The sequence below is a fragment of the Trichomycterus rosablanca genome, chromosome 18 (genome assembly GCF_030014385.1).
Source record: "Trichomycterus rosablanca isolate fTriRos1 chromosome 18, fTriRos1.hap1, whole genome shotgun sequence".
NCBI classification, from domain to species: Eukaryota; Metazoa; Chordata; class Actinopteri; order Siluriformes; family Trichomycteridae; genus Trichomycterus; species Trichomycterus rosablanca.
The window spans coordinates 7,964,000-7,990,914 of record NC_086005.1 but is presented as its reverse complement, the minus strand read 5'-3'; the positions used below and the strand labels follow the sequence as shown (position 1 = coordinate 7,990,914).

General features: G+C 35.8%; 1 protein-coding gene across 2 annotated transcripts in view; it reads left to right on the top strand.

The window, feature by feature from the left end:
* The window catches only part of syk (spleen tyrosine kinase), a 33,597-nt gene extending 6,961 nt beyond the window's left edge, over positions 1 to 26,636 (top strand). Inside the window, exons 1-14 of one of the 2 annotated variants that reach the window (XM_063014099.1) lie at positions 2,670 to 2,766; positions 9,012 to 9,465; positions 10,373 to 10,533; positions 14,670 to 14,808; positions 15,728 to 15,800; positions 16,318 to 16,349; positions 16,645 to 16,713; positions 17,751 to 17,817; positions 17,907 to 18,078; positions 19,781 to 19,990; positions 21,391 to 21,577; positions 22,359 to 22,499; positions 23,087 to 23,199; positions 25,367 to 26,636. In XM_063014099.1, the coding sequence (XP_062870169.1) occupies positions 9,064 to 9,465; positions 10,373 to 10,533; positions 14,670 to 14,808; positions 15,728 to 15,800; positions 16,318 to 16,349; positions 16,645 to 16,713; positions 17,751 to 17,817; positions 17,907 to 18,078; positions 19,781 to 19,990; positions 21,391 to 21,577; positions 22,359 to 22,499; positions 23,087 to 23,199; positions 25,367 to 25,439 (1,839 nt within the window). In that variant the 5' untranslated portion in view covers positions 2,670 to 2,766; positions 9,012 to 9,063 and the 3' untranslated portion in view covers positions 25,440 to 26,636. Of the gene's footprint in view, positions 1 to 2,669; positions 2,767 to 9,011; positions 9,466 to 10,372; positions 10,534 to 14,669; positions 14,809 to 15,727; positions 15,801 to 16,317; positions 16,350 to 16,644; positions 16,714 to 17,750; positions 17,818 to 17,906; positions 18,079 to 19,780; positions 19,991 to 21,390; positions 21,578 to 22,358; positions 22,500 to 23,086; positions 23,200 to 25,366 lie in introns of those variants that run through there. The other variant, XM_063014100.1, reaches the window with a different exon arrangement.
* Positions 26,637 to 26,915: the final 279 nt, after the last annotated feature.

The following is a 26,915-nucleotide window of genomic DNA, read 5'->3' as shown; positions in this document are numbered from 1 at the left end:
ACAGTAATAGTTTTAGTGGCGCTTGTAATTAAATGGCTCTGGAGTTGGTAGTAAGATGATAGCAGTAGTATAAGTATTAGTAGTTTTAGATGTGGATAGGGATATAAGATTAAATATTGAATACACCTCCCATGCACATGGTTGGATTCTCATGTATATTATTCTAAACAAATTGAACACAATTTTCTGATTCTTTTTGTTCTTTAAGCCTAAAGCTGCACATAAAGAAAAAGTTTTTGTATAATTTCACATACGTCTATAACATGTTTTACAGAGCTATAAAAATAAACCTGATGTATGAAAGCAGATAATAACAACTAATCAACATTTAATCAAATTTTTTGAGAATCTGGCATAGCAGAGTGAGAAAAGAAGTAAACATTAGGCAGGTGCAAAAAAGGCATTTCCTGCCAAGTGGCACAACTGGATTCAGCCCAGTGATCCACATCATACCAGCAGATGTGTTTTTCACGAATACATATTACCTGGTAATGACATCATGAGATAATTTTGCAACTTTACACTGGCACTATTATTTACACAATACATTTACTTTTAATACTGACTGTAACAAATTAAAGAATTGATAAATGTGACATACACATTTCTTTATAAATCTTACTTTTCACCACTTGTGACTAACACATAAGGAAGAAGTTACAATAATGCAATACACTTCTTATTAGTCTGGCATGAAGATTAAGGTGGGTTGATAAATGTTGTGAATGAGTAAGTGGTGATTTGATGGATTTTCCCAGGGTCATTAAGCAAAAGTCAGTTGCCATATTAAACACTATAAAACATAGTAAGTCATTAAAATATTCCTAAATTCCTGCAAATTTGTCCCTAGAATAATTTATTATCATTTATTATCAATTATTAGCATTGTTTAAAATGTTATCTTAGCTTTAAAAGGCTGTTTTTATTTCCACTAAAATTGTTTAATTTAGACTTAATTATTCCTTAATTAGCAGTCAAGAAATATATAAACAACAAGATATATGTATATATCTTGTTTTTTAAAGCTTTATCAAGTGCACAGTTCATATGACTTGCTTTTTAGAGGACAGCTAATGAAATGTGACTGTATTAAAGAGTTAAAGAGTTCTGTGGAAGTTCTGTGGAACTCAAAACTGTTATTATTTTTTCAGTTATCAATTTTAGGAGAAGTGAACACTATGCTTTACACCCCTGCACCATACTCATAATGTAATATAAACATTTTCTACATTTTTAAATTTATAATCCATATAATCTGCAAACAATATTCTGTCAATATTCTGTAAAAGAATACATATGAGCAACATGTTTTGAACTGACATAGGACAGAGACATCCAAATGTAACGTAAGGTCACTGTGTTACATACATTAACTGGATTATTCCATACAGGAGAAAATGTCATTCCTTTACTTTTGTAAAAAAATAAATAAATAAATACATTTTAACACAAAAACACACAAAAAACCCTCCAAACTGTTACAGAACTCAGTTGAAATTTTTAACATTTTCTAATGCAGAAACTTAAACTTGGCTTTTGATTAATGGCTTAGCATATTCTAGTAAATAATTAATTCAATAACTATGATATAAAATTTGAGGCACAACCTTCACTAATGAGCATTGTGATATTTTCACAGTTTTCAGTTGGTAGTTGGTTCACTCTTCTAGTTCTCTCAGGTTTAGTAGTGCTTATTCACAGTTTTAAGTCTAACCTAATCATTTCTAAAAGACATATAGCTTAAATACGTCTGAAACTAAGTGGTACCAAATTTGATTTGATAGATCTGAATGAAAGTTTTTAATTTACAGTGTAATTCTGTAAAACCACCATTTTCTTCATTCATTCAGTAACGTTTCTCTTTGCCAAAATAGTTAACTCTGCTCATAAGTTTCTTTCTTTAACAGCTTACTAGCATTTCTGTACAATATTAAACCTTTTGGAAAATGTGTGAAAATCTAAAACACAGACACAAATGAGACATGTGTTTTACTGTGTAGTGTCCTGTAATGGTTTGGGATCCTAATTTTTTGTGGGTGATGCCACAACTGAATGAAGCCAGAATGAAGCATGAATGAATTCATCATAATTATTTTGGGATTAACTTGGGATTAATTGTGAATATGTTGATAATGAAATGAATGTATATCCTGTAATAACACAACAATTAAAACATGAAGCAAATTCAACATACGTACTTTTGGTTTTAGGCCTAAATTAAAGTGTATTTCATCCAGCAAAGGGTAAGATGACATCAAACAATTCTCTAGAATACCAAATATATCAATGCAGGTTGCCTTTTAAACAGCACTAAATACATTTCTATTATAATCCCAATTACACAATGTTTTGAAATTTATGTATACACCAGTTTAATCATTGTGGCCTGTGTGCAAGTTCTAAAGTATTTGTGTGTCAGATAAAAAAGGGGAAGTTAGGCTTAAAAAAAACACCAAAGGAAGTCACTTAAAATGAGGAAGCTTACCAAAAGGTCCAGTTAAGTGCTGCTCTTTGGGTGTAATAAGTAATTGTACTTTGGTTTACAAGGTGGTGTGGCTGCATTTTATTTTAAATATTTTTTTTTGCTTTGGGCCCAAAGACCCAAAACTGTCTGAACGTGACACGACGTGTTTCTGTTACTGTTGCAGCTTTTGAACTATCCACTGAGTTTTTGGCCATACCACATCCTGTAAAACTATACTGAAACATGGTTGCCACAGCGCACTCACACAGCCTCAAGTAGAAGAGACAGCAAGACTCAATAAGGTAAAATATAATATAATATGTGATATGATTATGATTATAAATACTTAGTTTTTTATGATGTAATATGTAGTTACTTGTACTATTTGAAGCATTACATTTTTATATCAAGTTTTTGTATACTTTTGTATTTGGGTGACCAGTGACAGCAGCTAGTTGATTTAACAATAAATTAGGATTCCAATATGTAAAATATTTAAAAATAATGTATTTTACTTTACACAGTTATTTAGCTCATTTAGCTCTTAACACAAAATGCAATTTACCAAACACAGTCCATAATCTATTATTATACTTCATGTTTATGAAAGAAGCACAATAGAAACTAAATGTTGAAGGTTGTTGTACATGTTGCAATCATCAGTATTTATAAATTAAATGAAATTTAGCTTTTTTTTAAATACAGGCTTCAGAGCTGCTGTGTGTTGTGGCTTAACATCAGATTTCTTTATTAGTAAGATACTTTGAAGCAAACATTAAAAAGCCATGATTGCGCTTTGAGTTAATTTACTACTCTGAGAAATATTATGATTATTATTATTAACTTTAAAACATTTAGATATTAATTCAGGTATAAAGATACATTTTTAGTTTGAAAAGCTTGGTGCCTTACATAAAAAATGTATGATAGTTATAAAGGAGATGTGCAGTGGTAATTAGAATTTTAGATAATTGACAACATGCATTCTTGTTTTTAAACTGTAACCCCATAAATGTACTATTTATTTTTAAAATATTCCTAACAGCATTTAGGTTTATGCGGGCATTTTGTAAAAATATCTAAATTGCTATTTTTATTTAAGTTAATTGAGCAAAAAGCCATTCAGAGTCAAACAAAAAATGTTTTAATAAACAATATCTAAAAGATTAATGTTAAGTTTTAAAACATTGATGTTCTACTCTTCAGTCAGTGTCTTAGTGATTAACATACTGGAATAGTTATCCGAAGGTTACTGTTGGGCCCCTGAGCAAGGCCCTTGACCCTCAATTACTTAAACTGTATTCAGTCATAATTGTATGTCGCTTTGAATAAAAGCAGCTGCTAAATGCTGCAAATGCTAATGAATGAAAACATAATGACCGTCTAGTAAACTGTTACTCTAAACCCTTTTGTTTTGTAAAGTTAAATCAGAATCAGAATTAGAATTATTAGCCGGGTATGTTCACACACACAAGGAATGTGTTTCTTGCTGTTGGCAACTCTTTATAATATACAGACAACAGTACAGATTATTTATGTGCTAAGCAAAAATGTACATGTATACAAAAATTTAGAATGTAATTTAAACAAAATTAGAATACATTTATACTTTAATAATACTTTTTTAGTCTGGGAAAGTGCTTGAGGCTAACAATGCAAAAAGTAACACAGCTGAAAAGTAAGAACTTTATGTAGAATATACTGTTCAGAGAAGGTTATTTTGGTGAACTATGTTAATACGATCATTAATATTTAATTCAAAGGTTCTTGTACATTACTTGAATTGAAATGTTTAACTTATTTAACTAACAGTTATTAGCAGCATTAAGTAGGGCTCCAGATTTCTAAATATTAGTTTCTTGACAAACTGTATTTTTATGTACAGAAATATAAAAGTGTATTTGTTTGCCACACCCTGATGCCCGTTTCCCAGTAGTGGAATTGTTGCTGTTTTAATTGTCTCGTTTCATGTGTTTGAATCCAGTTAGCTGAACCTGTGATCACACTGGCAGCAACGTGCTACAATTTGGCTAAACTTAAATGTCCGAGTTTGGCCCACTGAGGGAGGGTCTTTTGTGGTTGATCAGACTAAAGCTCCCAGCATGCCTTGCACTTGATAGTTAGGCAGCTTATTGTTATTAGTTATATGTTAAATATATGTTTCAAACCTAAACAGTTAGGTTTTGTATTCAGAGTTGAGTTTTTTAAAAGAAGTATTTAACTGAAACATTGTGGTTTCTGAGCCAGATAGATAGATAGATAGATAGATAGATAGATAGATAGATAGATAGAGAGAGAGAGAGAGAGAGAGAGAGAGAGAGAGAGAGAGAGAGAGAGATACTTTATTTATTTATTTACAAAAAGCTTTAATGCTTCTCTACTTTTGCTAAAGACAAATACTTTTGGAGAGTAGGAAAATCACCTGTTTGACAATCACTGTCTGTACTGTCTGTGCTCAGTGGCAGCTTTATACATTTCAATGTTTAAAATTAAACAAAACTATCTAACCTAAACTGAAAATTTCCATAAACACACTTTTGCATTTATACATAAACAAACCTAAAGAAACAGTGTAAATGTTTAACCATACACACAAATTCAGTAGAACTTTAAAACTAATGATGCAGTTTAAATCATTGCAACCCATAACCCATCAAAATAAACTGAGAGTGAAAACTCATTCACTCACACCTGAATGCTTCTATTAAGTGTATATGTGTAAATATGTGTTTGTCACACCTGAATGCTGCCACTACGTGCATGTATGTATATATACAGTGAAACTGGCCTGCATTTTCTGGAACTTTTTGTGGTTGAGGCTTTGTGTCTTCACTTACATGCAATTGCTTGTCTTTCTCTCTTTCATGTTTAAACACTACATTGAAATTTTGTTACAGTGGGCTGCAATTGTCAGTGTCTAAAAAGTACAACTATTGTGTTGTTTATACTGCTGCTTACTGACTTCATGAATTAGGGCAACACACTTTCAGCTAATTTAAATTATAATTAAACATTTTGGCTTCGTTATTTAAAATAAGGCAACGGACAACAACGGTGATGTTGGGGACCTTAGGAAAAATGTAATATTAAATAATTTAAATAACTAGTGCATTAAATAACCCATTTTATATTTTCTTTCACCGTAAGTTGTATTGGAAAACCTACTTGTTTACCAGCTTCTGATTTATGGTATTTCTTGTATATTTGATAGGTATAGATATATTTGATTAGTTGTTGTACTGTAGAGTATACTGTAGTTGTTCCAGAAGTTGTAAAAGTAATTTTAACATAAAAAATAATTCTCCCAATTAAGTTTTACTGAGGGCTATAGCCTGTTTTATAGATATCTGGGAAAGGTCAAGGTGCATCTAGCATGTACTTTAACTTGCAAAATAATTTGTGTACTAAATGAACAAACATTTAGTACACAAATTATTTTGCAAGTTAAAGTACACAGATTACCTCATTAAAGTAAAAAATAACATTGTTTATTAAAATGCTTCATTTCTACATCATGCAATATAAAACAATATAACAGGGCAGTGGTAGCTCATTGTTTAAGGTACTGGACAAGTAATCAGAATCCTGCTGGTTCAAGCCCTGTCACTGTTGGGCCCCTGAGCAAGGCCCTTAACCCTTCAAAACTTTATGTTTATAGATTTATCTTAAGAAAGATAGTTAAATAATATTTACCAGATTATTCTGTCAACCTCGGACAAAAACCAGCTCAGATTTGTGAAGTTGAGGGTTATATCAGGCTTTTTGGCTAAAATTCAATACCAGCTCTAATTATTTGGTACAAAGGAACAAACTAAAAGATGTTTCCTTTATAAACATAAAACTTGAATACTTTTTAAACTTTAATAAACATAAAAATTAAAACCTCTTAGTTGTTTACATAAATAAAACACCCATACATTTACACTTTGATGTCTAAATATTAAAGAATTATCATTTGCATCACTTTTTGCAACATTTTTTTGTTGTTTTTAAATATAAATAAAAGCAGGTCTATTATTGACCTATACTTGTACATTTAAAAAAAGCTTTAGTGCTTCTCTACTTTTGCTAAAGACAAATACTTTTGGAGAGTAGGAAAATCACCTGTTTGACAATCACTGTCTGTACTTTCTGTGCTCAGTGGCAGCTTTAAACTTTTCAATGTTTAAAATTAAACAAAACTATCTAACCTAAACTGAAAATGCTGTATCCAGTTTGCCGCTTGATTCTGCTCCTTAAAAGAAGTAGATTAACAGCTGGTTTAGATTTGAGTCTTTCACAAAAGTATCAGTTTTTTAGCAGCAGTATTAGAAGTAACTAAGTAGCAGTTTACTTTATATATCTGACACTTCTTACTTTTTACCAGATTCTGCTATAAATTTTTCAGTACTATCAACATCTGTTCACATGTGATCATGTCTGTAAGGCCTTTTCTGTATCGGGTTCCTCAGCTTCCTTCAACTTACTAAAATCATGCAGAACATTAATAATTCTGTGCTATTTATAAAAGCTAAATTAAATAAGTAAAATTGTGTTTTCCCATAATGGATTTGTATCCTGTTCTAGATGTGTTTCCGGCTTTAACAACTTAGTGAAAAGAAATAAAATGTAGAAGGTTTTTTTTTTTTTATTTAGTACATTTCATATATATTTTTCAGAATATATTTCCTTAAATGTACTTAGTATTATATTACTGTAGAACTAATTAATAAATGAGGCATTGAGAAAACTGCCAAAAACATTTAAGAAAGACATGTGAAACACATGGGAGACACTGTTTATTCGTCCAAGTAAATTGAAGGGGATCATCAGTGGACTGATTTAGGTTAATTAATAAGTAAAGGGGTGAATATAGTTCTGTCATTGTAACCGCCTAAAATACTACATACTGGCAGTTATGTTCTCTTGTACTGAATGCAACACTTGGAATTTGAACGCATGAGGTTAGGAAAGCTGTCTTATTAGGAAGTTGAGCAAGAATGAAATGCAACACAGAAACTGGTGTTATACAGTACTTTCATTTTGTTTAGTTGCTTAAATATTTCAAAATAAATTCAGCTGAAATATGTCAACCTTTCAGTCAACCTGAACAGCTCTAACAGAAAATCTATACATTTACTGTACATTAAAGAACCAATCAGATTGTTACTAGTGCGAAAATCAAAAAACGCTTGTGTTCCAGGTTTTGGATTGTGTAAATGCCCTTCTTGGAGCAACATTTGCTTCCCCGTTGACAACATTTATTTTAGGGTAGTTCATGCTCATTTTAACATGATGACACTGTCACAACAGAACAGCATAGTAATCAGATACAGGTGATACCAGATCTGTCTATTATTATTATTATTATTAAACCATCTGTTTCAGTTGTTACCGTCAGGCAGACGGTATAGGTCTGTTAAGACAAGGACAAACCGACTCAGAAATAGCTTCTACCCCACTGCAGTACGAACCTTAAATACTGCTTTATAAGGTTATTTAAAATACATGGGACTGTGCAATTTTACAATGTTTACAAAGGTTATGTGCAATTTTTCCACCAGCTTGCTACTGAACAGAAAGTGTATTTCTGTGTGTGTTATTATTGTCATTGTAAATTCTGTAAATTTTAAAAATGTTTGATTTTTATTTTTTTTGTAAATTCTAGTTTTTCTTTCTTTAAATATTGTTTTATAACACTTGAGAGTATGGCACCTTAATTTCGTTATACCTGGTATAATGACAATAAAGATATTCTGATTCTGATTCTGATTAATGTCATGCACATCATTCATTCACTGTCTGTTTTACCACTGCATTGTCATGCTCAGGGTCATGGTGGGTCCAATTCATTGGGTGGAATCACCCTGGGCAGTTCACCAGTCCATCAGAGGGCAGACACACACACACACATTCACTTACACTTAGGGCAATTTCTTAAAAACTTGTGAGCGGAAACCAGAGCACTCGGAGGAAACCCACACAGACACAGGGAGAACATGCAAACTCCACACAGAAAGGACCCTGGCCGTCCAGCCAGGGAATCAAACCCAGGCCCTTTTTGCTGCAAGGTGACAATACTACCCACTGTGACACCGTGACACCCCGCTATTCACATTACATAACACAAAGTCATGCAACTGAGATAGTCCTGTCACTGGGATGAAGTGTTGATAAAAGGAAAGATGATGTTCTAATTCACCACTAGGGTGTTTAGTGGTGTTGAGGACAGTTCTTATTTTCTCTACCCCAGGTCTGTCAAATCATATTCTATAGACCTTGTTTAGTGCAGAGGGGCACGGTCATGCTTAAACAGGAAAGACAGTTCCCAAATGCTTCCAGAATAGTGAAAAGTATATAATGCATTTTTTATAATTGATTTACACACCTGAACGTAGGAATGGTGGCCATGTTTAGTATCTGCTTTTATCATATTTAACAAATACTAAAGCTCCATGCTCTGTTTTAAAAGTTGAGAAAATACATTCAATCAACCATTGCCATCACTGTTTATTGCTAACACTTGCGAGCACTTAAGTACTTAAACAGCCTGTTTACTATGTTTCAGACATATTCACTAAACCTCAAATCTTTGGGCAGTCAGAGCTTGGTGAGCAGTCATGACAGATTTGGTACAGGGCTTGTCCTACTTCTATGGAAACATCACTCGAGAAGAGGCAGAGGATTACCTGAGGAAGGCAGGCATGAGCAATGGCCTCTACCTGCTCCGCCAGAGCCGAAACTACCTGGGTGGCTTTGCACTGTCAGTAGCGTACAATCACCAGTGCTTCCATTACACCATCGAAAAGGAGCTAAATGAGACATTCGTCATAGCAGGGGGCAAATGGCATCGCACTCCAGTGGACGTGATTGACTATCACTCGCAGGAGTTGGATGGCCTTGTCTGTCTGCTAAAAAAACCTTGCACTCGACCCCATGGTGTTGAGCCCAAAATCGGGGCCTTTGAGGACATAAAGGAAAAGCTAATCAGGCATTATGTTCAGGAGACTTGGAAGCTGAAGGTTAGTACTAGACAACTAATTATTAAAATGTATATTTATACTTGTATGTATATAATGGAACACCCAGACAAGATTACAAAAAATAACAATAATAAATATGAAGTGCATTTTCCTCCCTATTTACCTCTGCTGCTGCTGACCTCCACTCCAGAGGACTGTAGCTAACACACACCCCTCACACATGTGTGCAGTAGTTGATAGTACTTAAAGTACTTTTTCGCCAGCGTGAGGTGAGTTAATATGGGAATCTGTATAGTGTATGGCGAGTCACACACTGATCCCCATTATCCCCCGTCTTAATGTGCAGGGGTGTTTGACCAGCCAGCAGAAGTCATAATTTAAGCAGTTATGAGGAATTCCCACCAACAACCAAGCCTATGGATGAGCCAATCATTGTCCATATTGGCACCCAGCCTGCTGGTAGCAGAGCTGTGATTAAAACTTTCGAGTTCGGGTTTGTGTTGTTTCCCACTGCACTACTGGGTTTCCATGAATGGACTCTGGGTCACTGGGTGATTGCAGAATAATATGGATTTTTTGGTTTAACTTTTTATATTTTACCATAATTTTTTACCCCATGTTGACTATCAAATGCTCAAATGTTTCTGTTCACTGGTATAAATAAAATATGTATGTACATTTTAGTCTCCATATATTATGTTATATAGTATAATATAATATATTACATTATACTTATTTTAGTACTCAGCAACATATTGGTATTATAAACTTAAGTAGTCAAATAATTTGCCATTTGTTCATATGACATGCTGTTACTTAATGCTACTAACAAGACATGATACATTCAAACAACTGAGATTTATGTTCTGTTTATTTAGTCGTGGATTTATCCACATTTTAATAAAACATGCTTTATTTGTCTATGCACATTTGGTCTGTTTCATAGGGTGCCATGCTGGAGCAGGCCATTATTAGTCAAAGGCCCCAACTGGAGAAGCTGATTGCCACGACAGCACATGAAAAAATGCTATGGTTTCATGGTTTCATCTCTCGTGATGACTCTGAGCCACGCTTACTCAACAGTCCGCGTGCCAACGGCAAGTTTCTGTGAGTACCTGTTCCTTTATTTCACAGGTGCTACATCAAGGTAGAGTGTAATAAAGTTGCCTGTAGCATAGCTGACCTAAATGGAAATTACAGTGACTCGGTGGGTAGCACTGTTGTCTCATTGCGAGAAGGTCCTGGGTGTGATTTCCAGGTGGTCCAATTACTTTCTGTGTGGAGTTTGCATGTTCTCCCTTGTGTCTGCATTGGTTTCCTCCTGGAACTCCAGTTTCCTCCCACAAGTCAAAAGACATGGACTAAAAAAGTGTGTGTCTATGTCTATGTTTGTCCTGTGTCCAAAGACATGCAGTCAGGTGTGTGTAAGTGCATTTGTATTTGTGTGTAAATGTGTTTGTATTTATGTGTGTTCAGTGTGTGTGTATATGTGAAAGTGTATTTATATGTGTGTGTGTGTTTGCACTTATGTGTTAAGTGTGTGTTACTGGGTGTATACGTGTTGGTATGTTTGTATATGTGGAAGTGTGTATTGCATGTGGAAGTGTGCGTGTATTTACATGTATTAGTGTAAACGTGTGTGTGTATGTGTGCAGGTGTTTTTGTATGTGGATGTATGTGTGTGTATAAGTGTGTTTATGTGTTAGTATATCTGTATTTGTGTGTGTTAAATGTGTGTGTTTGTGTAAATGTGTGCAGGTGTTTATGTATGTGGACGTATGTGTGTATAAGTGTGTATGTGTGTTAGTATATTTGTATTTATGTGTGTTGTGTTAGTTTAAGTGTGTATATACAGGGGTTGGACAAAATAACTGAAACACCTGGTTTTAGACCACAATAATTTATTAGTATGGTGTAGGGCCTCCTTTTGCGGCCAATACAGCGTCAATTCGTCTTGGAAATGACATATACAAGTCCTGCACAGTGGTCAGAGGGATTTTAAGCCATTCTTCTTGCAGGATAGTGGCCAGGTCACTACGTGATGCTGGTGGAGGAAAACGTTTCCTGACTCGCTTCTCCAAAACACCCCAAAGTGGCTCAATAATATTTAGATCTGGTGACTGTGCAGGCCATGGGAGATGTTCAACTTCACTTTCATGTTCATCAAACCAATCTTTCACCAGTCTTGCTGTGTGTATTGGTGCATTGTCATCCTGATACACGGCACCGCCATTGGATGCACATGGTCCTCCAGAATGGTTCGGTAGTCCTTGGCAGTGACGCGCCCATCTAGCACAAGTATTGGGCCAAGGGAATGCCATGATATGGCAGCCCAAACCATCACTGATCCACCCCCATGCTTCACTCTGGGCATGCAACAGTCTGGGTGGTACGCTTCTTTGGGGCTTCTCCACACCGTAACTCTCCCGGATGTGGGGAAAACAGTAAAGGTGGACTCATCAGAGAACAATACATGTTTCACATTGTCCACAGCCCAAGATTTGCGCTCCTTGCACCATTGAAACCGACGTTTGGCATTGGCACGAGTGACCAAAGGTTTGGCTATAGCAGCCCGGCCGTGTATATTGACCCTGTGGAGCTCCCGACGGACAGTTCTGGTGGAAACAGGAGAGTTGAGGTGCACATTTAATTCTGCCGTGATTTGGGCAGCCGTGGTTTTATGTTTTTTGGATACAATCCGGGTTAGCACCCGAACATCCCTTTCAGACAGCTTCCTCTTGCGTCCACAGTTAATCCTGTTGGATGTGGTTTGTCCTTCTTGGTGGTATGCTGACATTACCCTGGATACCGTGGCTCTTGATACATCACAAAGACTTGCTGTCTTGGTCACAGATGCGCCAGCAAGACGTGCACCAACAATTTGTCCTCTTTTGAACTCTGGTATGTCACCCATAATGTTGTGTGCATTGCAATATTTTGAGCAAAACTGTGGTCTTACCCTGCTAATTGAACCTTCACACTCTGCTCTTACTGGTGCAATGTGCAATTAATGAAGATTGGCCACCAGACTGGTCCAATTTAGCCATGAAACCTCCCACACTAAAATGACAGGTGTTTCAGTTTCATTGTCCAACCCCTGTATATGTAGGTATGTTTGTGTATGTGGAAGTGTGTATTGTATGTGGAAGTGTGTGTGTTTATGTGTGTTAAATGTGTGTGTTTGTGTAAATGTGTTTGTGTATGTGTGCAGGTGTTTATGTATGTGGACAAATGTGTGTAAGTGTGTTTGTGTGTGTTAGTATATTTGTGTTTATGTGTGTTGAGTGTGTGTTAGTTTAAGTGTGTATATATGTAGGTATGTTTGTGTATGTGTAAGTGTGTATTGTATGTGTTTATGTGTGTTAATTGTGTTTGTGTATGTGTAAATGTGTTTGTGTATGTGTGCAGGTGTTTAAGTATGTGGACGTACAGTATGTGTGTATAGTATATTTGTGTTCATTTGTGTGTTGAGTGTCTGTGTGTTGAGTGTGTGTTAGTGTAAGTGTGTATATTTGTTGGTATGTTTGTGTATGTGTAAGTGTTAGTTGTTAACACACACACACACACACACACACACACACACACACACTGAGAGAAGGCGGGTGTTTGGGTGGAGGGGGATCTTTTGACTGAGGCAGAAAAAGAAAGACCCACAGTGTGGTTTCCGCTCTCACACTGCTATACAAGACTTCCTGAAATGACCAGAGAACAGAAGGAGAATCTTCGAACAGAAACATATGAATGCACGTCTGCTTTTACGTGTGCATCTATATTTATACCACAGAACTACAAAAGTTAAAGCTGTGCACTTTACACTAACAGAGCATTTATTCAAAATGTATTATTATTAATTCAGCTGCAGACAGTTTGGGGTGGTGCCCCTCTGTACTAAAGTGCTAAATGTGTTTAAACTGTATTAACCAGCTGTTAATAACAAAATGTCTAAAATGTATCACCATAAACAGCTTTTGTTTTTACATTTGCTTGTTTCTGTGGTGGCACCATTGAGATTATGTTTTCTGTACATGTAGTTTTTTTTTTTAGTTTTCAAATGTACTTTAGATATTTTATATTGTATTTTAGAACCTAATTTATGATGTGTTAAACAGCCCCTAAATGCTTTCATTAAAGCTGACCTGATTATTTTTTTTATTATGTTTAATTGTATTATTTTCTTAACTAAATTTTTACCCCACATAATACAAAGCAAAAACACGTATAGTTGCATAAATACTTGTACCCTGGTTTAGTTTAAGTATTTATTATTTAAATAAATCCTAACTACAGTGTTAATATTTTTGAAACACTAATTATTTAAATACAGTCCTTGATGTCTTTAGTGGCCTAGCTGAGAAAAACGATAGATTTCCAATAACTGTGTAATTTATAGCTACAGTAAAATAAAACAAACTCTACATTGTGTTTTAGGGGATTTACCCCATTTTATTTGATTACAAATAAACATATTTATACATGCTATATGAGTATTTATTTATTATTAGTATTTATTATTAGTATTTATTTTTAGTATTTATTTATGTGGATTATGTATATCAGAGCATTAGACCATATTTTAATTGATAATAAATGTGTAGGGATGTAATGTTTACATATAATGTAAATACAGGAAACAAACTGAATGCTATTGTGATGTACCTCACTGTCATTTATGACTTTATATATTTTACGTACTACCTTTAAAAATATAATACATAACAAAAATAAGCTATTAATAACAGAAAAAAAAAAAATGCTCGATGTCATACTTTCATTTTTGCTGGATGGTGCTTTAGTGCCACCCACTGGTAAAAGTTACATAAAAGAACACTAGTGTACAACAGGTCTATTCAGGGACCACATTATAAATATGTTAGGTTTAAATTTAAATGAAAACACTTTTGACATATTTTAAATATTGTTAACCAGAATGTGAACCATACTAACTGTGCTTTACTGTGCTTTATCAAATTATGTTACAGAGTAAAGTGGGCAAATTTTAAATTTATATCCTTGCCCTGATCTACGCCTCACCACAAATTGATTGCGGAAATCCATAAACAGTTCCTTGGACTTCATGGCTTGGTTTCTGTTAATATAATGCAGTGTAAAATTATGGGTCATTATGATCCAGGTGTGTGCCGCATCTCTGGTCTTATCTCGAGAACAATTAATGCAAAGGGTTAACCCAGCCAAGAACTGGAGTACCCCAATAAAGGGTCTAAATGTCTGTTTTTTTTCTCCAGAATAAGGCAGCGAGACACCAACGGTTCCTTTGCACTCTGTCTTCTCAATAAAGGCCAGGTCATGCACTACCGCATCGACAAGGATAAAGCAGGCAAACTCAGCATTCCTTCAGGGAAGCAGTTTGACACACTTTGGCAGGTATTATCTGCATATAGAAGCCAGATTTAAACCAAACTTTGTTTATCTGTTTAACTGACTTTAGATGGATAAGTGAATGTGTCCTTGAATCCATATAGTTAAAGATGATTAAATTATTGATACTGAGCACTTTATTACGTACACCAATTGTACATACATATATTATTTTATAAGCTAAATTTACCAAACAAATAAAGTTTTGGGTATACAAATACTGACTGTAGCCAAGCCAACATATATCTTGATAGGTGTCCCCACTAACCAGATGATGTGGTTGTAGAATGAGTGTATCAGATGCAGCAGTGTTTAAACGTACTGGCCTCTTTATTCGGAATTCACACCCTATTAGTACTAATTGTAGGTGTACAGACTAGTGCTATCTATCTATCTATCTATCTATCTATCTATCTATCTATCTATCTATCTATCTATCTATCTATCTATCTATCTATCTTCCTAATCTTTCATCAGTGAACACTTTCTGAATACTGGGCACTGTTACAGGCAGTAATTGTATATCCACAAAGTTCATCTGCTGGTAAGTGTAGCTTATAAAATAATTAAAAAGTGTATTTATTAGGTGTACCTAATAAAGTGCTCAGTAAGTGTATGTTCACATATATACACAGATTTTGTTAAGCCAGCTATTAACATGAACTAACCTGATAATATTTCTAGAGTTTACTTGGCTGTCCTGAACTAATATGACAGAATTTCTGTTTAAAAATCTATATTTATAAATCTTTACTTAAATTTTAGCAATTTAGCTGAACTGATCTAAGAGAAATGTTGGTAAAATTTGAAAGCTAATAATGAATTGATTAGTATTTTATGAAGTGATGAACAGGTTGAATTCATGTGTTTATAAATCCACCATGATATGCCGCTTATAAACACAGTCATGGTTTTCCTGTTGTAGTTGGTGGAGCACTATTCCTACAAACCTGATGGACTGCTCCACGTGCTGACTGAACCCTGCGCACGACCTGATGGTATTCATGTTTTTCTTTAACGTACCTTCATGGATAAATGAGTGGAACAGACTATTAGATCTATAGATATGAGGTCACATAAATAAATGCAGAAATGAGAGGACAAAATAGATTAATAATTGAATTAATGTTTGATTAGATGAATGAATGAACTGATATTTAGATGGATGATTGACTAGAAAATTAAAGGAATACGTAAATGTAGTGTTAAATGAATCTTATAGAAGCGATGGGTAGATGATTATATAATAGGATTAATATACATGAAGGTTGATAGGTTGTATGTAGAGATGAATATTATCTCATTTTATAAATGGATAGATAGAAGGATAATTTAATGATGTAGGGATAGATCAAGAAATGTAAAACTGGGTTGAGGAATGTATAGTTGTTTTTTTTATGAATAGATTTTTCATTGAGAGATTAAATTTTAGTTTGATTTTAGGTGATATGTAAAATTATATCTAAATATAAATATATATACACATAAATCTATCTATCTATGTTTTCTTTTTAGGCCCACCAGCAGTTCCTGGACATCATCCAGGGGTGAGTGTTACCATTAATTATATATTTTCTAATTAATATGAGAACAGTAATTTTAAAAATATACTATTAAATATAATGCTGACTAATATTTACAACTTGCAATTATTTTTCTCATCACAACTTCACATAAAAACAGGTTAAGATGGTGCACATGTATCTTTAGCACTATTTTATGCACAGCTATGGAAGCTTTGCTCAGCATCACAACCTGGGCAAGAACTGATGACATTTACATGTAATGCAGTACAGAATTCAGTACAGTAACTTTATCCTCTTTAAAACTGTGGTTTTCTAGCTGGTTGGTCAAGATGGGATTTTCTCCAGACTCAAATCCTACTCCTTCCCCAAACCTGGCCTCAAAAAGGTGCACAATCATTCTCACTTCTCCTGCCCCCCCACAACTTGTGGTATGACGCCTACATTGCCTTAATTAACTGCTGGGTTTGGTTTTCACTGCTAATACGCCTCAAATACCTCAGTGGGATTGCCTGCACCCCTCTCATCTGCACCCTTATCATGTCTTCTTTCTTCCTCCACTCATCTCCCTGCATATCTTCACTCATTCAGCAGCAAGAGCATCCAGTCACTGTTAGCATTAGTTCATAACCGTTTGCTTTCAGATCTTAAACGTCAGCTTAAAAATAAATAACTAGCAGTTGTGCTGTAAAAATCAGGTCAGGAAACAATTCTTATAAGAGGTAATCCTGGTGAGCGGTGAGTTAAACAATGCATATGTTAGGGGGTATTGATTAAATAAGTTTAAAAAATACACACACACAAAGCAGGGGCTCATGTTATAGTCTTTAATAGATTTCAGTACATATACAACTTTAATTCAGTCCAGAAGTTCATATTCAGCCATCTGTGAGTGTAACTGTGGACTGTCCTAACACTCTCAACAAGATTTCTCTTTTCTTTTTGTGTGATATATTTACTCCAAAAAGATGTGGACACCCATCCTAATTACGTTCATGTGTTTCAACTACAACCATTGCTAACAGGTTTATGTGGACACCCATCCTAATTACGTTCAAGTGTTTCAACTACAATCATTGCTAAAAGGTTTAACATGGTTTTGGTATGGATGTCCAATAAACTTACAGGTGTTCACATACTTTTGGTCATATAATATATCTATTCATGGGCACTCATTTCCCTCTCATTCATGGTCTTTTACCTGAAATCTGTTCAATTGAAGGTTTTTAAATCACTGGAAAATGTGTAATAAAATATTTGTACACAAAGGTGTTAAATGCACCAGGCCATGAACGAGACTGGAAAACATCAGCATGGTGTGTTTGTGTGCCACTTAAATACGTCCTTATTTGTGTGTCATTATTTCGCCATGCATGTCAAAATATCTATTTTAGGATAACATTTTCTCATGTTGTGTTCCCACAGATAACATCACAGTGGAAAAAGCACTTTGAGATTGATAATCATTATGATGTAAAGTCACCTTCAGCAGGTTAGTTGGAGGTTTTATAATCCTGATACACGTTCAAGAGGTAACAGCAGCAATGACTAACTACTCCTTTTTGTTTCTAATGTCTGAAGATGCTCAAATGAAGGAACTGCCCATGGCAACAGAGGTTTATGAGAGTCCATATGCTGACCCGGATGAGCTGCGCTCGACCAAAGTGGACAGAAAAGACTTGATTCTGGAGGATGGAGAGCTTGGCTCAGGCAACTTCGGCACGGTTCTGAAAGGAATCTATCAAATGAGAAAGTAAGTCAGTCCTTTACTTAAAGCCAGTAATGATTACATAGAATGGTTGAAGGTTATATATGGTGGATCTGTGGGGCATTTTTTTATAAATCTGGTTAGTTGTTTGGAACCATGTGTAGCATTTCAGCTAAGAGTGACAATAGACTTTAAGCACCATGGCTTAAGCCACTCAGTAGTTATATTTAATATTTTGATCTTGTGAAACACTTGTGAGCTTTCTACTCTTGACCATCACTAGCAAGATGAATTAGTCACTATCTGCCAGATAAGTGATCTGCTAGACCTGATGGTTACAGTGGAAAATGTATTTTATAGTGTGAGTAAAAATATCATGGTATCTGTTATAGTATGAATGTTTAGGAAATATTAAATAAACTATTAAATTATCTGTTTAATTTGATATGTTCTACTATTCAGTAATACTATATATAATAATAATATTAATCAAAATAGTAAGTTAATATATAATTAAGTTAAAAATGATCAGTTTGGGTGCTCAGGTGGCACAGCAGTAAAACACGCTAGCACACCAGAGCTGACATTTTAAACTCGTCGGTTTGAAACTCAGCTCTGCCATTCGGCTGGGCTGGGCGGCTACATGAACAACGATTGGCTGTTGTTCATACAGGGTGGGAGCCAGATAGGGACCTCATAACTAATGCAATTACGATTTCTGCTGGCTGATTGATGGTGCCTGCACAGAGTCAAGAAATAATGTGTTGATCAGGGTGTGGCTCTGATCCACATATGAACTTGCCTTGTGCAGGCGAAGAGATGCAGTCGACTACTGCACACGTGTCAGAGGGGGCTTGTGTCAGTCTCGCTCTCCTCAATCAGGGCGGGGATCAGCATCAGTAGAGAGGAAGCATAACACAATTGGGTAATTTGATTCGCTAGGAGTTGGGAGAAAAAGGGGAGAAAATGATTTTTATCTATGAATATGGAGAACAAATGCTTTAATGCAAGCATCTAACAGTGCACTATTAACAAACATTCATTATCTGTCCTCGTGTATTTGCCATTGTTCCATATTATCACTGTATATTTAATGTTAAAAACAGTTCTTTAGTGGAATCTTATACTGCAGTATATGTCAAATTGTCATGAGTTGTTCTGGGGTTATGATGAGATTCCGAACACTACAACCTAAAAATCTCAAGTGTGAAAATGATGGGCGTCCAGGTGGCACAGCGGTAGAACATGACAGCCCACCAGTGCTGACATTGCAATCTCACAAGTACAAATCTAAGCTCTGCTACAATCAGGTCGGGTGCATATACGAACAATGGTTGGCTCATCCGAGGGTGAAAATGACGGAGGGGATTCCTCATAACTGCTGCAGTAGCGGCTTCTGCCAGCTGTTCACTGGCGCCAGCACAGAGACTAAAGAGGGAATAAAGGCGATTGGTATGTGACTCTCAGTACGAGATACAGATCTCCATATGAACCTGCCTCTTGCAGGTGAAAACAAGCAGTCGTTTACTGGACACTTGTCAGAGTGGGCGTGTGTTAGTCACAGCTCTCCTTGGACAGAAGTGGAGGTCAGCAGCAGTAGAACAAGCAAATTGTGATTGGGTAATTGGATATGACTAGGTTGAGAGGAAAATTGGGAAAAATGCAATTAGGTCCACAGAGCTTCACTGAGTGTAGGTGGTGCACTTGCTGTTGGTATGCATGTAAATGTGTTTTATGTGTACTGCAGAACACAGAAACAGGTGGCAGTCAAGATCCTGAAGAATGATGAAAACAATCAGGAGGTAAAAGATGAAATGCTGCGTGAGGCTGAAGTCATGCAGCAGCTGGATAACCCCTACATAGTGCGCATGATCGGCATCTGTGAGGCCGAGAACCTCATGCTGGTCATGGAGCTGGCTGACCTTGGTCCTCTGCACAAGTACCTGCAAAAAAACAGGTGAAACTTCTACTTCACTGACTTGATCAAGAATCATTTAAGTAAAAAGAATCATTTAGTTTAACCATTCTGAATTGGTTTAGGTTTAATAGAGTGTAATAAAGCAAACTGGCCCTAATTATCATTACTATGAAATGACATTCCCTGTTCTTTTAATGATTAGAGCAAAACCAGTATATCTTGAGTGTTTATGTGCTGACATACTCCATACTAGGGATGCTTTTGCCAGTTACTTTCAACCGTTAACTGGCTGTCATTAGTTGGCGTTTAACAGATAACCAACAAGCTTATAGCATCCCATCAAAACATGAAAAAATCAAAAGGAATTTCATATCAATCCCATCAAGTCTTTATGCTTTATTGATTCATTGTGGCAAACATGGCAGTAATGTAGATGATTTCTTTGAAAATAACCATCATGCCGCTCAGGTGACGCAACGGAATTGGAGACACTAAATTGTACATGACTGTGTTTGATGTGACCTTGTGAACTGATAAATCTTGTGTAATGAGTAACTACCGTTTCTGTCATGAATGTAACCAAAGTGTAAAACATGATGTTAAAATCCTAATAAATAAATAAATCCTCATTCAGAATGTGGTAATGGTCAGTAATGAGCAGCTCATTAAAAGTGCTAAATAAACATGTGAATTAAGTAATAGAGATGCATGTAGTATTTTAAAGCTCTTCATGAAATAAAATTATTGTAGTTATTTATTATATGACAATCAGATTTCTACCTTTTGCATATTTAGTTGCCGTATTACATTATAGTCGTCTCTCTAAATTTGCGGGTTCAGATTTAGTCAATTGCTGGATTGGCATAAAAAATTATGATTTGCAACATACTGCAAAAAATTGCACATGCTGCCGTCACGGTGGGTCTGATTTATAAGGCGACAGATAGGAAACACCCCAGATAGGTCACCTGTCCATCACAGGGCTGACACACACACACATAGACACACACACACTCACACTTTGGGCATGTTTTAGTAGCTCCAGATGGCCTGACTGCATGTATTAGGACTTGTGTTACCACTGTGCCACCATATGTAAACAAAACATATGCCATAAATTAACAGTTGCATAAAAAATTTTCATAATCATTTATCATTTACTATTATTATACGTATGTACTGAAATTGATTATAAATACCTGAATTTTGTTAAATGTTTCAGTGCACAAATAAATTGCAGGCTACAGACTGACTTTGATGATCCATCAGTCATCCACAGTCACATAAAAAATAGCACTATAACATACACAAATCACATCAGCAAAGCTTTGTTCTTTGGTTTACTTATTCTCTGGCAAACCCTGTGTTAATATATTTATGGTTTTGTTATTTATTATGACTTTCTTGCAATTTCAATGATTTTCTTTTTCAATGCACAGAATCTCAGTGAAGAACGTGACAGAACTTGTGCATCAGGTCTGCATGGGGATGAAGTATTTGGAGGAGCATAACTTCGTACACAGAGACCTCGCTGCTCGCAACGTGTTGTTGGTCACCCAGCACTATGCTAAGATCAGTGATTTTGGTCTGTCCAAATCCCTCAGCCTGGATAGGAACTATTACTTGGTATGGCTTCCCTTCTAAAGAGCGTTGCTGTAATTAATGCTGAGCAATCTAACTCTTTGCTTTGAATTTTAATGTATTCAGTTGGTAGACATTTTGCATTAAGCTTACTATTGAGTCTCATGGCCTAGAATGAAAAACTATTATTCTCATGGTCCTAGAATAAAAGTGCCCCTAACACTCGCTATAGGTAATTCATTTATTAAACATGTTTAAACCTGACAAAAAGGATTTAGCATGTACTTAAGGAACGTGTAATTGTATAAGCATATAGTTATTGATTTTTAGCTTAAAAAAGTTTGATCCTGAAGTTTTGGTAAAATACTACAACATAAACATTTTAAAAGCCAAAAACCCATCAAACAAAGATGTTGTCTTAACCATTTAACAGACGTGAACCTAAATTGTCTGAAATAAATGGGAAATTAGGAAGAACTAAAGAAACAAGAGTTATTACGTAAACAGGAAAAAGAAAACATGGCAAAAAGGTTCAATGAGGTAACACATTCCCAACACACGTACAGTAAATAACACAAACTGATAAATCATACATCATTGAATCCTAGTCAAGATTTTGTTAGGATCTAGCTAACTACTAGTCCAGTTCAAAAGTTGTTTGAGCTTGCTAGTTAATCTTTGGCTAAATACATGTATGTTTTCTGTTCTTTCCAGATCAGTTGATCAATGACTCCATAATGATGAACCTAATTAAAAGACAGTATCTATAGGAATCAGTTTAATAATTTTATGTTTAATGGTTGCTGTTTTGTTTCCTGTTACCTAGTCTGAAGGCCGTGGAAAATGGCCTGTAAAGTGGTATGCACCAGAATGTATGAATTTCTTAAAATTCTCAAGTAAGAGTGATGTGTGGAGCTTCGGAGTGCTGATGTGGGAGGCTTTCTCATATGGACAGAAGCCATATAAGGTACATAACAGTCTGTATTTACTAACAGTTTTGTTCTCCTAATTAATGATGTTTTGTTGAAATATGACTTGAAGTGGTTGAGCTACATTTGTAGAGCATGTTATTTACCTACATTTTGCAGAGACCTTTACATCATAGTAGTTTGCCCAACACTGCAAAGATGAATTTTTGGATAGTTAAATTGATAAGCCCTGTGAAAGCTATAAAGATTCTTTACATCTTAATACTGCTTTTTAAAGTGTTCTGCTTAAAACCTTTTCTGTTTTAGGTTTCTCTAACATGTTATGGCTACATGTTAAAACTTGTCTTTAAGTATTTTAATAATTATTTAAGTATTCTCACTACTAGCTTTATTGAGATAAGGATCCTGGTAGGTTCAGATCCCGTATCGCAAACACTGGTCATAGGGCAGAAATGTATCCTCTACACAATGCTATCATTTTGTAATCTGTAAAGCAGCCAATTCTTGTATTGCCATATTTAGCATGTAGAAGGAAATGCACAAAGACCTGGGTCAATAAGACTGTGCAGCACCATCGAATGATACTGTAGGTGAATTAAGGCTTGTGTGTATTTGTGCTCTTTAGGGGATGAAAGGTAATGAGGCTTTACAAATGGTTGAGAGAGGAGAGAGGATGGCAGCTCCCCCCAACTGCCCACCTGAAATGTACACCCTCATGCTGAAATGCTGGACATACAAGTAAGTAACATTGTGTGTCTTGTGCATGTCAGGGTCCTGAGTGCCAGGGTGTCAGGGTCTCTGACATTATATCAAGCAAAGTTCTCAAGCAAAGCCCTACACTACACACCTACGGACAAAGTAATTAGTAGGGTAGTATATACAGTGTATCACAAAAGTGAGTACACCCCTCACATTTCTGCAAATATTTCATTATATCTTTTCATGGGACAACACTATAGACATGAAACTTGGACAATAACTTAGAGTAGTCAGTGTACAGCTTGTATAGCAGTGTAGATTTACTGTCTTCTGAAAATAACTCAACACACAGCCATTAATGTCTAAATAGCTGGCAACATAAGTGAGTACACCCCACAGTGAACATGTCCAAATTGTGCCCAAATGTGTCGTTGTCCCTCCCTGGTGTCATGTGTCAAGGTCCCAGGTGTAAATGGGGAGCAGGGCTGTTAAATTTGGTGTTTTGGGTACAATTCTCTCATACTGGCCACTGGATATTGTTGCTCTCCACAAAGATGGCCTGGGCTATAAGAAGATTGCTAACACCCTGAAACTGAGCTACAGCATGATGGCCAAGGTCATACAGCGGTTTTCCAGGACAGGTTCCACTCGGAACAGGCTTCACCAGGGTCGACCAAAGAAGTTGAGTCCACGTGTTTGGCGTCATATCCAGAGGTTGGCTTTAAAAAATAGACACATGAGTGCTGCCAGCATTGCTGCAGAGGTTGAAGACGTGGGAGGTCAGCCTGTCAGTGCTCAGACCATACGCCGCACACTGCATCAACTCGGTCTGCATGGTCGTCATCCCAGAAGGAAGCTGACGCACAAGAAAGCCCGCAAACAGTTTGCTGAAGACAAGCAGTCCAAGAACATGGATTACTGGAATGCCCTGTGGTCTGACGAGACCAAGATAAACTTGTTTGGCTCAGATGGTGTCCAGCATGTGTGGCGGCGCCCTGGTGAGAAGTACCAAGACAACTGTATCTTGCCTACAGTCAAGCATGGTGGTGGTAGCATCATGGTCTTGGGCTGCATGAGTGTTGCTGGCACTGGGGAGCTGCAGTTCATTGAGGGAAACATGAATTCCAACATGTACTGTGACATTCTGAAACAGAGCATGATCCCCTCCCTTCGAAAACTGGGCCTCATGGCAGTTTTCCAACAGGATAACGACCCCAAACACAACCTCCAAGATGACAACTGCCTTGCTGAGGAAGCTGAAGGTAAAGGTGATGGACTAAACCCAATTGAGCACCTGTGGCGCATCCTCAAGTGGAAGGTGGAGGAGTTCAAGGTGTCTAACATCCACCAGCTCTGTGATGTCATCATGGAGGAGTGGAAGAGGATTCCAGTAGCAACCTGTGCAGCTCTGGTGAATTCCATGCCCAGGAGGGTTAAGGCAGTGCTGGATAATAATGGTGGTCACACAAAATATTGACACTTTGGGCACAATTTGGACATGTTCACTGTGGGGTGTACTCACTTATGTTGCCAGCCATTTAGACATTAATGGCTGTGTGTTGAGTTATTTTCAGAAGACAGTAAATCTACACTGCTATACAAGTTGTACACTGACTACTCTAACTTATATCCAAGTTTTATTTCTATAGTGTTGTCCCATGAAAAGATATAATAAAATATTTGCAAAAATGTGAGGGGTGTACTCACTTTTGTGATACACTGTAGTATAAGACCCAGTTGGTCATATTTAATGCCTGAAATACAGTGCAGTTTTTATCCCCTGCACTGTTTAACAGCACGATTTTTGGAGTCTCTATTTTTAGTGTGAACTCAGAGAATGAGATTAAAAACCCAAGATGTTTGAACATCTAACGTTGCTGATATATTATGGTACATTGCAGTATTTTTAAACAAATTACAAATTAGTATTCATTATTTTAATTTACTTACGTTCTTTTAGCTACCCATAATGCAGAGTGGCAAAAGATCTGCACTTGTACATAGTTAGTTAAATGTTTTTAAATGTTTATTTCTTTTCTGATCTGACTTAGAATTATATAAGCTTTTTAATTGACTTGTGGGTCGAGTTGTTTCCATTTTATCCCAGTTATCACTGTATGTCCATATAAACAAAAATGTTTTAATATAAATTTGTTATAATAATTATAATCTGTATGATGACTATGCTTTAATTTCTTCTGCGTAGGCCGGATGAGAGGCTGAGCTTTGCTGTGGTAGAGCCCCGACTGAGAGAATATTACTACGACATTTCTCAGTGATTACTCGCCTTCAGGAAGAAATGAAAGTCTTGCAGCAGGAGCCATTTGCACCTAGTTTAAAACGTTTAAAATTGTATGCAGTTTAACATAAACCTGTGAAAAGTTAAAAATGATGTTAAAGAAAGCCCATTTATTTATCTTGTCATTCACCTGCAAGCTTAAGTACAATTTTGCAAGCCAAAGTGATCAGTGGCGGCTTGTGTTGATAATTATTTCATTTTATTATTTATATGATCTTATATTATCTTGTATAATTACTGTCTTCATTCTAACCTTATAATTAAACAGGTAACGTGCACACAGGTAACAGGCCAACAGTTTGAAAGCTTGCTTATCCACCACTTAAATACTAGTTCATCATTAAGTTTTATGATCTGTACCCTCTCACACCCAGTATTTAAGGATGGCATGTAGTGGAGCTTAATGTGTGTCTTCAGTATTTTAGCTAAAATGTCACACTTAGGTTTTGAGTAGCTTTTTTACATGCATAGGTTGAGTTGCTTGATATATGTAATGCTGCTTTCTAAATGAGAGTGTTGCATGTCAGCATGTTAATGAGACAACATTATTTTGTATGCATGAAATTGCTAGTTAAAATGTACCTGACGCTCGTGTCTTAAGGAAATGTGGCTTATTGCAACGATATCCTTAAAGTATAATGGTATATTCAGTAGTTGGTACATGCGAATTAAAATAAGGCCCCGGTGTAGGTGCAAATTATGTTAAAACAAGCATGGTGTTTAAAACTATTATTAATTAACAATATTTTTGTTTTACATGCTCTGCTTATGCAAAGAAAAAAACATTTTATAAGCAATACAGATTTGCAAACTCAGGCTTACAAAACGTACCAGTGCCAACTAAGTGTGAAAACTTTTTCACTGCACCTCTTTTTGATAAACATACAGAATTCATTGCTGTTAGAACCATTAGTTTTTCATTATTGTTTAATTACATTTTATATCATATCCTTAAAAGATCCAGCAATAATCTGTTTTATATATGCAAAGAGGTGTGTGTGTGTGTGTTAACATTTGCAATTGTATGTTTGTCAATAGTGAAAAAATAACACCGGCTTTACACTCATCCTCTGGCCTTATGCACTCTTGTACCCAGTAAAAGTAAAAGTTTAGATGCATTTAATTGACTAATGCACATGCAGTTTTTGATGACATAATAAACTAACTTTATAACCATTGTTTTTCTCTTGTTTAACATGTTTAAATAAACATACTAAAAGAAAGTTACATTACATTAACTTCATGCACATATTGACCACAATTGTTTGCTGTCCAAGGGTGGGTTACTGCATTACAGCCAATGATTTAAAAATCAGAGAAAACCAGACTCACTGTAATCCTGAACAGAATCATGTGGTGGAAAAACATTTAGATAAATAAATGAATCCACCTACTGGCATATCAAATTCATTTAAAAACTCAAATTTCCTCTCAGCAAAAGACGACAGATTGAGGT